The sequence below is a fragment of the Schistocerca americana genome, chromosome 9 (genome assembly GCF_021461395.2).
Source record: "Schistocerca americana isolate TAMUIC-IGC-003095 chromosome 9, iqSchAmer2.1, whole genome shotgun sequence".
NCBI classification, from domain to species: Eukaryota; Metazoa; Arthropoda; class Insecta; order Orthoptera; family Acrididae; genus Schistocerca; species Schistocerca americana.
Genome location: NC_060127.1, coordinates 117,906,502 through 117,921,462, shown reverse-complemented (window position 1 = coordinate 117,921,462; position 14,961 = coordinate 117,906,502). Strand labels below are relative to the sequence as shown.

Genomic DNA, 14,961 nt, shown 5'->3' with positions numbered 1-14,961 from the left:
TAATAATGTAAGATGGGAGTTTTCACACTTCTGTACTCCCCACGTTAAGTAATTACAGGTTAAAACACTTGGTAACAGTAACATAATCTGTATCACCAGATCCCAGTTGCACATTGCCATTTTTTGCCACGTATCTTTTTCCTCCGAGCTGAATATTTGATGTCAACGACCCAGATACTGAGCAATCTAAGAAAATAATTTTCCTACTTTTGTTAATATTCTTTGCAATACTGCGGCTATAATAGCCTTGCAATCAGTAATGTCACCTTCCAAGATAGTCAATTCAAAAAGCCCACGTCTAAGTCACTAGCATGTGACCTTGCAAGTTTGTTACCCAAATTATCTGTGACCATGTCACAATGAATACTTGTACACTAGGGCAGAAAGCATTTAATACAGTAGTGTTTGATTTGTAAATAAAATGTTTCCTTTGAATCTTGGTACCCACTGCTGTCAATGGAAACAACCTACTGCCTCGTACTGAGTACAGTGATTTAATATGACGGAGACACAGTTTGAAGCAATTTTAAATCTTAATTGCTTAGGTTTGATATATCTTAAGTCACACATTTCAGTTATTAATATATTTGAATTTATAATTAATATGCTTTAAAAAGAAACCTCAAATTAAAAATCTGGAAACATTCTGAATTCAGAAAATATAAATGGCAGCTGAACATATCTGCATGGATAAATTTCACCATTGTGAAATCTCAGCCCCAAGGGCAACAGACAAGTCTGACCATTACATTGTAAAGATCAAAATAAATGACTGCTATGGTAAAGAAGAATTCTACAAATAAAAGCACAAGAAAATTCAACCAAACCAAATTAATAAATATGGAGTACTACAAATTAAAATTTATTAAAGAATTAGGTCCAATAAGTCCAAGGAAGAGCACAACCACCCAGTTTAGGAAAGACTCCAAAGCTTTGATACCCCAATCCCAAATGTTAGAATAAATTTATAACTAATACAACAAAGGAATTTGAAACTTAACAGTCCACTGAAACCCATTTGAAACACTTATTTTACGATCCAATTTGAAATAAATAGGAATCACTGATTTAAACAAAAGGTAGTGGTATAGGTAAACATATACTTCTAAAATTGTTATAATGAAACTGGTTACTAAATTATAATTTTATTGAAGTTTATAGGTCCTGCAATTGGTAGGAATATTTAGGATTAATGTAATTAGGTGAAATCTGGAACAAATGATCGAGTACAATTGAAAGAATTTTTTTAAAAATTTTTTTTTTAAAACTAAGATGGTTTTGTGTTAAAACAGTATCGAAGTTAAACCCTGTGGTATTTAAAGAAGAAACCAACTGAGAGAATCAAAATTGATTAGAAAATTAAAATGTAATTAGTGAAAATGTTGTAAGTGGCGTGTTTTGTCAATAATGAATAAAAGACCTATTCTGCCACATTCAGTGAAGCTGCATTATTAGCAAATAGTAGTCAAAATGAAAGAACCCAGCAGGCGGGAAATTTCACAAATTCCACCCATAAAATTGGACAAGCAATACTTTTTAAAAACGCACTAGAAGTAATAGAAAAAATTTCAAGCAAAAGTTCAACTCAAATTCTAAACTGAAGGAAACACTTCATGGCATTTGCTTCACAACTGCTACCAAATCGTCAGGCAATAGACCGTACCACTCTAGCTGTCAACACAACTGGCACAGCTAAGAGTATCCTACGACTTCCACATCGCTGGCAACGGGTTATACACAATGCTGGTGACTACTATGAAGGTCAGTGAAACTTTCAAACACGTATCTGTTTTGTATGAGCTGTAAATAAATACTCGCCACTATTGAAGTTCCAACCCTCATAGTTATGTATGAATAGGGCTGCAGTTATTGAATCTGAAACAGTGAAGTTTAACCCAGCCTGAAGGGTCAAAGGGAAGCTGGTGACTTATTTCAACTACGTTTTGTCAGTTTACAATATTATGAAAAAGATAGTTGCTACTCACCATATAGCAGATATGCCGACTCACAGACAGGCACAAGGAAGAGATTCTCAGAATGTGACACACACACACACACACACACACACACACACACACACACACACACACACACACACACACACACACACACAAATACGTGCACACTCACCACTGTCTGGCTACTGAAGCCCGAGTATTTCTGACAAAGATCTAGTTCGCAGAAAACTCGCTTTCCGAGACTTTTTGTTGTGCCTATCTGTGACTCAGCATCTCTACTATATGACGAGTAGCAACTGTACTTTTCATAATATTGTTACATTCCATCCTGGGTTTTCCATAATTTGATTTTGATAGTTCATCTGCATAGATAACAAATACAGGCCCATCAATTAACATTTCCTAAAAATCTTCGGAGCAGTACATCTTTTATTTGTACACACCCCCTGACACAGAGTGTGGGTGGATCCCCACTGCAACTGCACACGACATATCACACATCACAGAAGCTCCAAGGGGCAAGATTTAAGGTATATTGCCCCATCAGAAACTGTTTGGTGCGTCACAACAACAAAATCCAGGCCATGAGCTTATGTTCAAGTTTTTGTTTCTCTCTTCCTGTAAGTGTGAATTTCCTATTGTGAACCAGCATAAACAGTAAATTCAGCGACTTTTAGAGAAACTTAACAAACATAAGTAAAATATAAACTTTTTTGTTTCTGTTGGTACGGCTGTATCCAAGTTCCCACTATACTTGGGGAGGGGGGGACCATTTCTAATGGGAGAGCTGGCCATTCCACACTCCCAACCAGTTTGTCAGTAGCATTTGTGATGCCTGAGCAACAGGTACACTCAACCATTGCACAATGCACGATTATAAAATTTCTTGCTTGTGAAGGAGATCAAGCAACAATTTTTTAGAGATGGATGTCACAGTTCACGAAAAAATTTCGATGACTCATGTTTAGTTGGCATAGAGTTCAGGGAGGACAAGAACTAGTACAAAAATCAGTAACACGATCGCCGTCCTCGAACCAGCATTATGGATGAAAACATTCACACAGTCAAGACATTGTTTAAGAAAACCAATAGGTGAGTGCATCCAAAATTGCAGAATAGGTTGAAATAAGTTGCAGGAGCTATCAAATAATCATCAGAAATTACCTGAAGTTCAGGAAAGTTTGTGCTATGTGGGTCCCCCACCTTTTACTGCAGATCAGAAGTTGGGAGTTTGCAGGTCTGGGAGATGTTTACAGCAAGGTTTTGCAAAGAAGAAAAATTTCTTAGACGGATCCTGACCTGCGACGACATGTGCATCCACCACTACAATCCAGAACAAAAACTAACCAGTATGGTGTGGCAGAGGAAAGGGGGGAGAGCGTCAGTGTAAACCAAGAATCTAATGTCAGCTGCCACCGTTCTTCCTACCATCTTCAACCGCAGTCATTTTGTTAATTGATATTTCACTTTAATGATGCACAATGAATGCTGATTACAACTGTGAGCTGTCAAACTGGGTGAGGGCTGGATATTGCTGCAAAAGACAAGAGCTATTTGAGAGGCCATCATCCTCCACGACAATGCCAGGCCCCACAATGCAGCTGTAACTGACTCAAAACTTCAATAAGTGCACTGAACTGAATTTCATCATCCTCCCTACACTCCAAGGCTTATCAACTTGTGGTGCTTTTTTTGGGTGCTGACAGAAGCTCTACAAGGGCAACAGTTTGATAATGAGATGGTCATGGAGGGATACTAGTACAATTGGCTACTGACAACCAGTTTCATTCTCCACTGCTTGGGACAAAAAAAAAAATCTTCCTTGTTCAGACAATTTTTTTGCTAAAGAAGGAAACAATACATAACAAAAATCCCATTTATATCTGATTTGCCCTCAAAAAACCCACATCCTATAGTAGTACACAGCTTTGAACTTGGGTGTAGGTGTTACATTATCAACGTAGTCCCACATTTTAACTGAATTAATCACTCTGTAGCATGTCATTGGAGATTAACAATCCTTTGCATCAAAATACTCAACCAATTGTCTCTCCCTGGAGGACCATCATTCGAGTTTAGATTTGCGTTATAACAAATTTCCAGTGTCTTAATTAGACATGTGCCAGTCAGAATTATACCTTACTGAGCAGGTTGCCCTTGCTAGTGTTTTATTCAAGTCACCTTATGTGGGATGAACACGCAAAAATACTAGGCAAGAGGAGTTTTCAGCACTTTATGCCCTTTGAGCCCTAATGTGAGAACAGCAGCTAAGTGCTCAACAGTTACACGCCATTCCTACGTACATTCAGTTGCTATATGTATGAGATCTTTTGCAAATGGATACAATTATCGAACTACAGAAAATGTCCACAAGAACAATAATAAAAGCCATTCTCCAGCTCATTACTAAGAAACTTGTTTGAAGAGTTAATGATTCTATTCCACCATTTGGGTATATCTTCAATTCACAAAGAACAGCATCAACAACTATTACATTTGAAGACTATACACAGCCCTGGAACAAAACTTATACTTAACTAACATTTAGCAAGAAAGAATTCGAAACAGTATATTCTGCTGGGATCTGAAATATACAACAAATATTCCGAAAAGGTTTAAGAGACATGTAAAAACAAATCTATTTAAATCTTACTTTTTAAATAATACACAAATAATACAGTGCATCCTCAATTGTTATTTAGATGAAGTAAGAGTTGGTAAACATGCTCCAATTGTTCGAAGAGATTTTGGGATTGCAGCCGGTCGTCATAAATTTCATTCCACCATATTTCAACTGGACACCTGCCAGTTATCTTCTGGCGAGCCATCTAAGACTGATGACGACATCCTTCGTTCTGCCATATATCGCACGCTGATAGTACTGCCGCGCATAGGTGAGAGTCAGTGACAGAAGGATCACACAGCCTGGCGGCAGCACCCTCGCTGGTGAAACTGCAAGGATCAGCTCTCTTCAGTGTTGTCATTCGCTGCAGTTATTAAAGTATTACGGAGTCTTCATCTTGAGCAAATCTCGGAGATGATAGGATTCCACGCACTATCCAGCTGGTAGCTACTGTTGCGGTTGGCTTTCTCACGATGCGTATTTCAACAGCTTCTTTTATAACGGAGTCCCAAAAATCTGTTGTTGTGGCCAAAATTAACGATTTGTCATACTCCATTGAATGTCCATTGGAGATACAATGTTCTGCAATTGCAGACTTGCTGGGTCACAGGAGATGAGTGCAACGCAACATTCTTACACTGTGCGTGTTTGTCCTATACAGGCCGTAGCCCACTGGCAAGGCATTTTATAAATTCCCGCTTTCCACAATTGCGAATTTTCCTTCACTGATCCCAGCAGATCCAAAACATTAGATGATGGGCGGAAAATCACTTTCACCTGAATGTTATTAAAGATTCTTCCTATTTTGAAGTAAATATTTCCAACGAAGGGAACAAAAGCTAGGAACTTTCCTTGTACATTCTCCTCTTTATCCATTTTTCCAGGTCTTGGTTTTAGCTGAGAATGCCCTGTTAATTTGCTGGAACAAGTATCCATTGTCTCTGAACACTGTCCGTAAACGTGCAAGCTCTTCAGGTAAACTATGACATGGGTGGACAAAGTGATGAGATGGTCAACTGCAGCACAGTGTGCTATAAATCCACATTGTGAAGTGTTTAGTAAATTGCGAGGCTCGAGCCACCACACCAGCTGGGCAGGAATCATACATTCCATCACCTTGCAAACACAGCTGGTGGCAGAAATGGGGCAGTAGCTAGAAGAAAGATGTTTGTCATACCCTTATCTAAACCTGGTAGGGACAGTGGCTTCACACCACCGTATGGGAAATGTATCCTATGCCCAGATGTGGTTGTATGCATGAAGCAGAAAGTGCTTCCCACAAGAGAAAGGTTCTGCGACATCTGAATGCGAGCATTGTCTGATCCTGGGGCAGAGGATCAGGATGAAGTGAGAGTACGATCTAGCTCCCCCATAGAAAAGACAGCATTGTAGCACTTCTGAGAAGAGAAGGGAATTGCCCAAGCCACCTCTGCTCATTTCCAATGGAGAGGCAGAAAGATAGTGAAAGGAGCTCAAAATCCCTGAAAAATGGCGGCCCAAGGTGTTAGAGATAGCAAGAGAGTCCAGTGATATCATATGCTGCTGTCAAGCCAGAAATGGGGGAATGGATCATGGTCCCATGGAAACTTCTGAGGTTGGCCCACATGACAGAAAAAGGAGTGGAACTGTTAAACAAATGAATGTAATCCAGCTAGCTTTTTTGCTATCCAGAAGAACACAACGAAACTGTGCAAGCAACTGTTTATAACAAATGCAGTTTGCCATCGTAGGATCACTGTTAAAAATGCAGAGAGCACATCTCCATGAACGAATTGCATTATGGCACACTTCAGTCCACCGAGGGACCAGGACACGGCATGATAGAGATGAAGCGCAAAGAATGGAACATTTGGCGGTGCTAAGGAATACGTTTGTAAGATATGCCACCAGGGAAGAGTAAGGCATCGTTGGCCTTCGTAAGCCGCCATTTGACTGGGATAAGTCAGCGAAAGGATAGCACATGGGTCACTATTGTGTGTCAGAACGGACCACTCAAGATTATGGGCAAGCAGGGCAGTGCAGGAGGATGGGTCCAAATGGGAATGGTTGTGCCTGGAGTGTGAAAGGAACATGGATGCTCCTGTGTTAAGGCAGGAGGAGGTTAAGTTTGCTGAGGACAGTTCTCAGACAGGCTCTGGGCGAGTCCTAACAACATGGTGTGCATTTACATCATCGAGCAGCAGAAAGGGGTGAGGAATCTGATCAGTAAGTTGGAGAAAGTCTGCCCTGGTGTCATCAAATTACAGAGGGATGTTAATAGTACAAAGGGAAAAGGTGAACTGACAAAGGAAAAGGTGAACTGAAATAGCCTGAAGATGGGTACTGAGGGGGAGAGGTTCACTATGCACGTCATCCCATATGAGCAGCATGACTTCCCATGAGACGGAATGCCATCCTCTGTGAGGAGCGGGAGGGGAGGGGAGGGGAGGGGAGGGGGGACTGGGAAGAAATGCGAGAGCTCAAAATGGTTGTGAGGGGACAATTGTTCTCTGCCTCCAGAAAACAAGTGGACGCTGCGATCAGCCACAAATCCTCTTTGTCAGATCGAAGGCCACGAATGTTCCACTGTAAGGGCAGGGGAGGAGGGAAGAAATGAAGGGGGTGTCACCTCAGCGGCTGTAGAGTGCCAGCCTTCAAAGACTCCCTGCTACAGGGTGCAGATCCTGCTCCATGAGATCTACAGAGGCATCTGCAGTCCCCCTCTTGCCAGTGTGCACCACCAACCATTTTTGTCGTAGACTCCTCAGTTTGACACAGAGGTTCGCCGGGCGAGGGTATCACGTGGCGACACTGTCTAAGAGGATCTCCGATTCAATAAAGGAGTAGACTCGTTGCATTTCTTTGACTTCTTGGAGCGTTTCCCATTGGCACAGGAAGACTCCTATGTTTCTTAGCTGGAGGGGCATAGGAAGTCTTCACAAGAGTACTCATTCTGTCCTTTTCAGCATGCCGGTTGTGTAGCAGTGGACTTTGCCCTGTGGGGCGAAGGTTTGGTGGCTTGCTGCACAGATGGACAAGGAGACGGCGGTGCTACCATGACACTGGGCTATTTTACAACTGCAGTGCTTAATTTGTGGTCGCATGTCTGCGTGGGCATGTCCGTGGAGTGAGATTTAGAAAGAACAGTACTTTAAGTGCCAGATGGTAGAACAAGTTTGTGACTAGCCAATAACATGTGAGCAAGTAAGTAAGGCATTTTTTCCATTGCCAGGATCTTCTGGACAGCTTGCTCATCGAGATATATGGGACAATCTCGACAGGAAGCAGCATGGTCGCTAGTGCAGTTGATACAATGGGGAGGATGTGGCGAACAATCACTCTCGTGAGCATCCCTGCCACAGGTTACATATTTAGCCGAGTATCGACAGGACATTTGAGTGTGGCTGAAATGATGATGCTGGTAGCGGCTCATCGGGTTAGGAATGTACGGTCTGACTGTGATAACTTCATAGCCTGCTTAGATCTTGCAAGGAAGCACCATTCTATCAAATGTCAAAACAAGAGGGCGTGTGGGCACTAAGGATGCATCAACCATTTTCAAAACCTGGTGGACTGCAATGACACTCTGATCACAGAGATGTGGTTGGTTGGTTTAAAGGCAGGAGAAGGGACCAAACTATGAGGTCATCAGTCCCTTGTTCCTAATGAAACAATGCCATAAGTGTGAGAATAAAATGGATGAAACATATAACACAAAACGGAAAGAAAGGAAAAGCCACAAGAACAAAGGGAAGGCAACGAACACAAAGGAACAAAAGAGGACAAGAAAACAACAAAGACGTTAGAAACAGAAGAGAGTAAAACATGAAAGCAGATTACAGTGGCTGGCCCAGCCTCCGCCAGTACACTGGTCACCGGACTCGTCCTAAAGGCTCCTGTTGTTAATCGAACCCCACAGTGGTGCACAGGGTCGAGTAAATGCAATACTGAAGGCGCTGCAGAACCATAAACCACACTCCCATAGTGAACTCGCAATTGGACAAGGGCTCTGTAGAGCTGCAGCAGCTTACAGCTATCTGCACCCCAATCGGTGTTGCTCAGGCAATGGAGGGCATTGAGGTGCTGCCAACACTTCTGATTAAGCCAGGAAGATGAGGGAGCCAAGTCAATCGAGCGTCAAAAACCAGTCCTAGGAATTTATATGTCTCCAGTACAGTGAGTGGATTGTCATTAAGGTAAAGTGCGTGTTGCGGTTGAACGGTACGACACTGACAGAAGTGCATGCCATGACTTTGTGGATGAAAACTGGAAGCCGTGGGCTAGAGCCCATGACTGCGCCTTGTGGATGGCTCCCTGCAGGCGCCGCTCAGCAACAACAGTACTGGAGCAGCAGTATGAAATGCAGAAGTCGTCTGCATACGGAGAAGGTGAGACGGAGGGCCCGACAGCTGCTGCTAGTCTCTTAATGGCCACACTAAAAATAGAGACACTCAATACAGAGCCCTACAGGACTCCATTCTCCCGGATACGGATGGAAGTATGGGAGTCAACAACTAGGACACGGGAAGTATGGAGTGACAGGAAGATTTGGATAGAAATTGGGAGTGGTCCCTGGAGACCCCACTCATATAATGTAGGAAGGATATGATGTCACCAAGTAGTGTCGTATGCTTTACGTAAGTCAAAAAAGACATCAGGTGTTGCCGCCTGGAAAAGGCTGTTTGGATGGCAGACTCGATGGACACAAGATTATCAGTGGTAGAGCGACCCTGGAGGAAGCCGCCCTGACGGAGCCAGCAAGCCACGTGACTAGGACCCAACCCAACTGCCGACATACCATACATTCCAGCAGCTTACAAAACATGTTGGAGAGGCTGTTCGGCCGACAGCTATCCACATTAAGAGGGTTTTTACCGTGTTTATATTTGAATTTCTATTTCTGTCAGACCATCGAACAGAACACCATGGGAAGAATTCAGAGTTATATGGGCCTCAATATGAGCAGGATAGCTGTGGAGAAATGAAGCAAGCAGCAGTTGTGCCTGAGAATCAGAAGTAGTCTCCAGAAGCGAAGTGCCATTGAGTAAACAAGCAGGATTTCACAGGTCTGGGAACTGCATCAACACCCTTCATAATGAGGAATGGATGTACCATTGCAATGGACTGACCTCTTTCAGTACATGAAACCATAAGGAACTGCTGCAGCAGGGAGGGTCTTCCAATCTTTATCCCATTTACGTTTGTTAGATGTTGACTGCGAAGAGGATTGGCTCACTGCACGAAAATCCTCATGATTGCCAGTGTGTCCAATAGTGTGATCCTTCCAACTGGGGGCAGGAGCCTTCAGAGGTGGCCTCACTTGCGTTAGGTGATTATTCAAACCTCAGGTCACACCTGCCTAACACCTTACAGAGGGAAACATCTGCAATTTAGGAGTGTAGCAGTTGAGGTAATCACCCCTCCCTGGGCCTGGCCTGTACCAGAGGGGTACCGTATTTACTCGAATCTAAGCCGCATCTGAAAAATGAGACTCGAAATCAAGGAAAAAAATTTCCCTAATCTAAGCCGCATCTGAAATTTGAGACTCTAAATTCAAGGGAGAGAAAAGTTTTAGGCCGCACCTCCAAATCGAAAGAAAGTTGGTCCATTGTAATATGAGACACAATTTAGGTCGAATGAATGACGATGCAGCTACAGTAGTTTGGTTCGAGTCTTAAGCTTGGCAGTTAAGCTTTACCAGGTAGCCATTGCTATGCGTCAGGCGCTCCGTCCATATTTATACCGGAACCCTTCCTTTTTTACGTGCTTCGTATGGTTTGAATCGATTGCTTACTTTTCTTTGATCTGATAAGTGCCGTTCTCTTTGTTATAGGTGTTTACGTCACTCTAAGCTGAAAATGCATTATTGTCCTGTGTCATGCATTGTTTGTCGCATTCTGATAGTGCGTGTTTACGACCTGTCGCCGCTCGCGGCATGGCTTGCATTTGTGCGCACTACCGCCGCTTACGATAAAAAAAGAGGAATTGCCTCATTAGCGAAACAATGGCAAGATACTGCGATTTGTTGTTACTTACACTGCTGCTTTCTTTGATAATGATCAACAAGAACCAAATAATACGCCTGCGTATGATAGAAGATGTTCTGAACGAGAGTTTGGCTAAAATTTTTCACCGTTTGAAAATCTTTGCAGACGCCTCTTTTGTTCATTACATTCTGCACAGAAATTAGAGTCATCTTAGATTTAAAAATCTAGTCAATTGCCGTGCTTCATTTCTGACTGTATCGCTATTAGGCATAAGAATAATACGAATATAAACATGACATGATGTGTATATTCTTACGCGTTTACTGTTGTCTCACATTAGTTTCGTAGTTTATTAGGCAGACAGGATTCAAATGAGATAGCAGCAAACGCGAAAGAATACATGGCAAAATGTTTATATTCGTATTATTCTTAAGGTGAAGAGAATACTGCATGTGATTTACAATTCATAAAAGTTCCTGTTAGCAACCATCTCTTCTCACAGGTAGGAAAAAATTCAGAACTTAAAGAGTTGGCCATATTGACAAACATCCAAAACAGTCTTGCCAGTCGGATTTTCGTAGTACATCGAAATGATGCTACATTCGAAGATGAACAATACGGAATTTGTATTTACTTCATTGGATAATGCATGAAAATGCAGTGGTCGAAACTCGGGGCGGAGAAAAAAGCTCGTCTTCTACCTTTTTTTTAAAAATTTATTTACTGACTCAGAGGTTTTGGCACTAGTATTTATCTTTTTGCCTGCAAAGCATGCCTGTGCAACGCTACATATATTCGACGGCAGAAGTTAGTTGTGGCGGCACCTACCAACATTTTTCAGAACTTCCGCTTACTTTGCACTCGATTCTAAGCTGCAGGCAGTTTTTTGGATTACAAAAACCTGAAAAGAGTGCGGTTTACATTCGAGTAAATATGGTACATGCGAACCCTCCCTGTCGATCCGGGGCTGGGAATTACACATTACCCAGTCACCTGTTACGTGTCAGACGTGTGGGCTAGCCTTCAGGAGTGCACAGGGAGGAAGAAAAAGAGAATCCTCTAATGCCAGAGATAGAGGAAGGATAAAGACGAAAACCAGGGAATAAAAACCACTGGTGGGATTGTTCTGATGTCAGTTACCGAAAATGCGGATCACATTCCCACATTCCCAAAAGCACCCCAGGCATGTTCCCCAAGACAGATGAAATGGGGTAGCAAGAGGATAGACATGCAGCACAGAAGGGAAAGGATACGGCAAAGACTGGGGCCTGTGGTAACCAAGCAGGACCCCGCCAAAGAGAGGCAAGCCCTCAGGGACGATGCGGGTCGTACACGGTTTGTCTGCCACTGAACACTTCCTCCGTCAGTGTCCACTTGATTCCAAACCTATGGCATCCTTTCTGCTCACCTTAATCAACTTTATACTTACTAGCAACTACTTCACCTCTGAGGGGCAGACATACAAATGTATCAACAGTATGGCCATGGGGGCCCAGGATGGCCCCTTACTATGCCAACCTTTTCATGGGTCACTCTGAGGGGACTTTCCTGTTATCCAGAAGCCTTCAAGCCACTGGTTTGTTTTCATACAATGATATCTTTGCCACATGGACACACGTTGAGTCTGACCGTAAAATTCCTGTAATCTCTGAATACGTTCTCCCAATCAAATTTCACATGGTCCTATTCTGAATTCCATGCCATTTTCCTTTATGTTCATCTTATCACTGAAGGCCAGCTACACATTTCTGTCCACATTAACAAGCAACAGTACTTACATTTTGACAGTTGCCATCACTTCCATGTCATACACTCCCTCCCACTCAGCCTTGGCATTTGAAGCAAATATACTTGCTCAGATGCAGACACTTTACAGCAATACATACCATTCTCTTCTCAGTCCTCACTGCACTAAATTACCCCACTAGCCAAGTTCAAAAACAGATTTCCTGCGCCATCACATCCAATCCTGGTACTGCTGATCTCTCCACAACACAACTTTGGAGTACACCACTTGTCAGTCGGTATTATCCTGGTCTTGAATGCATTATCAGCTACTTCGACAAGGCCACGACTTCCTACAATCATACCCTGGAAAGAGATTCACACTATCTGAGATTCGCCCACCACAGCTAGAATAGCTTTTTGTAGCCCTCCCTGTATGTTCCTTGTGCACCCACCTCCCTACCCTACAGCTCCTACCCCTGTGACCATCCTTGCTGTAAGCCTTGCCCTTCGCATCCTACCACCACCACCTTATACTGGCCCTGTGAGTGGCAAAAAACACACTTTCAGAATGAGAGCCATCTGTGAAACAGCACATCATGTACCAGCTGCTATGTAAACACTGTTTGGCAGTTTAAATCGACACATCTACCGCCAAGTTATCAGTTAGGACGAACGGGCATAGGCAGAGGGTGTATGTTGGCAACCCACGATATATCCTGTTGCAGATCATGCTCTACGACATCACAGTTGTGATATTGGTGCCTGCTTTAACATATGTGCCATCTGGATTCTTCATCCCGGCACCTGTTTCTCATATCACCACACATGGAAACTGGCACTACAACATGTCCTCGGTTCTCACAGATCACCTGATCTTAATTTATGTTAATTTCTTTAGTCCCGGAATTTCCTCACACCAATCCTTTCTTCACTGTTTTAGTTTTCTACATATTCATTTTGTGTGTGTATTTTCGCCCCCCCCCCCCCCCCCAAAAAAAAAAAAAAAAAAAAAAACTACGTGTAATGTGCATGAGTTAAGAGTGAAAAGCGGAGCACAATGTTTTACCAGTAATCTCTAACTTGCGTATTACCCTATCTTCCTTTTTCAGCTCTCAGTTTTTCAAATCTTGCCCGGGACAGTCCCAAAAAAAAAAAAAAAAAACAGTGTCTTCTCATACTATCCAATAGGTCTCCCTCAATCCGGGGTTCTGAGAGACTTTTTAACTCTACCTCTTTTTCTAAACCTCTCCAGTCCTTTTTTTTTTTCACCCCTCTTCCTTCCCCTTCAACCCTTCTACCAGGAGCCACCAGCTCAAAAGCTCGCAAACGTGAACATTTTTTGTACGCGAGTGTCGTCCTGCTGCTGCTGCTGCTTGGCGACTATATTCATATTTAATGTGAGCTTTCGATCAACATAATATATCTTGCTCAACTCAAAATGCCTGAAAACCTACTAAAATATAGATATTCAGAGGCTACACAGAAATATCTGCAAAAACTTCTCATACTTACACGTTTGTCTCTGTTTTCCTTTACAGCAACTGCCTTTTTTGCCTTTTCTGCCTTTTTAATGCGGTCAGGATCAATTTTTGGAGCAATTCGCCTTCCGCTAGGTGAAGGCAGAGTGTTGGGCTTCTGACTGCTTACCCCAAGCTTTGTGCTTCCGACAGCTTTCTTGCCCTTGGCAGTCTTACCAACTACACCAACTGCTTCCTCTTCTCTCTCTTTTGCTTCAACTTTATCCAGCTAGAATAAAAATGAGTGGTATACTTAGTAAACAAGATCATCATCATAGTGAGACTAAATGCATCCTATATTCTTCTGAAACTGATGATAAATGACTTCCAGTTTAATCGTTTGCTACAGAATGAATTTATTGTGAACTGCTAACTACACCACCTTACTACATAAGCTGCGTGTCTCATTTTTCACTGAGAAATTTGTTTGTTTATAGCTATAAAAAAATTATGCTCCACATAAAACTGAAAGAGTGAAGAAAACCCTAAAACTGGAATGTTTAAAGCACGAGTTGAAACATGCAGGCTCTGAATTACTAATTCAAACTACAACTAAAAAACAATTCTGAGTAAGAAACAATGCTCAAACTTTTAAGTAACTGGCTGCTAAGTAAATATTAAGTTAATCATGTATAACTTACTTATGTACAGAAAAAAATGCACAGAAACATAATTCTTCATGAACTCTTCAACAAATTTTAGAACTGAGCTGTAATAAAATATCGGTTCTGGCCTGTTCTTTGTTCGTGGCACCGTAGGGTATTTCACTTACTCCAATTTTAATAAGATATATTACACTTTATATCAGAAGCAGGAAAACTGCAAGACTTAAAAATTAAACATCCCACAATATTTAGATTTTGCACTTTTTTTACTGATAATTTCTCGGAGTCTGTATCATCCAAGTACATTTACATTCATAACAAATTTAATTTGTATTTTTTACTGATCAGAAAGAAATATCCTGCTCATGCTAGTGTATTAGTAATGAGCACTAACTGTACTGACATCTCTCTGTCTGTCTGTCTGTCTGTCTCTGTGTGTGTGTGTGTGTGTGTGTGTGTGTGTGTGTGTGTGTGTGTGTGTGTGTGTTTGTTTTACTGACTAAGGCTGTGCCTGAAAGTGGTATGCGAGTGTCTGAATTGTGTGTCTTCATTGTGTTTCTTCAT

General features: G+C 42.1%; 1 protein-coding gene across 1 annotated transcript in view; it reads right to left on the bottom strand.

Annotated features, from left to right (window-relative positions):
• LOC124551011 (DNA topoisomerase 2-like) overlaps positions 1–14,961 on the bottom strand; it is a 146,397-nt gene that overhangs the window by 34,910 nt on the left and 96,526 nt on the right. The window contains exon 20 of the mRNA XM_047125855.1: positions 13,788–14,021. Within this exon, the coding sequence (XP_046981811.1) occupies positions 13,788–14,021 (234 nt within the window). The remainder of the gene's footprint in view (positions 1–13,787; positions 14,022–14,961) is intronic.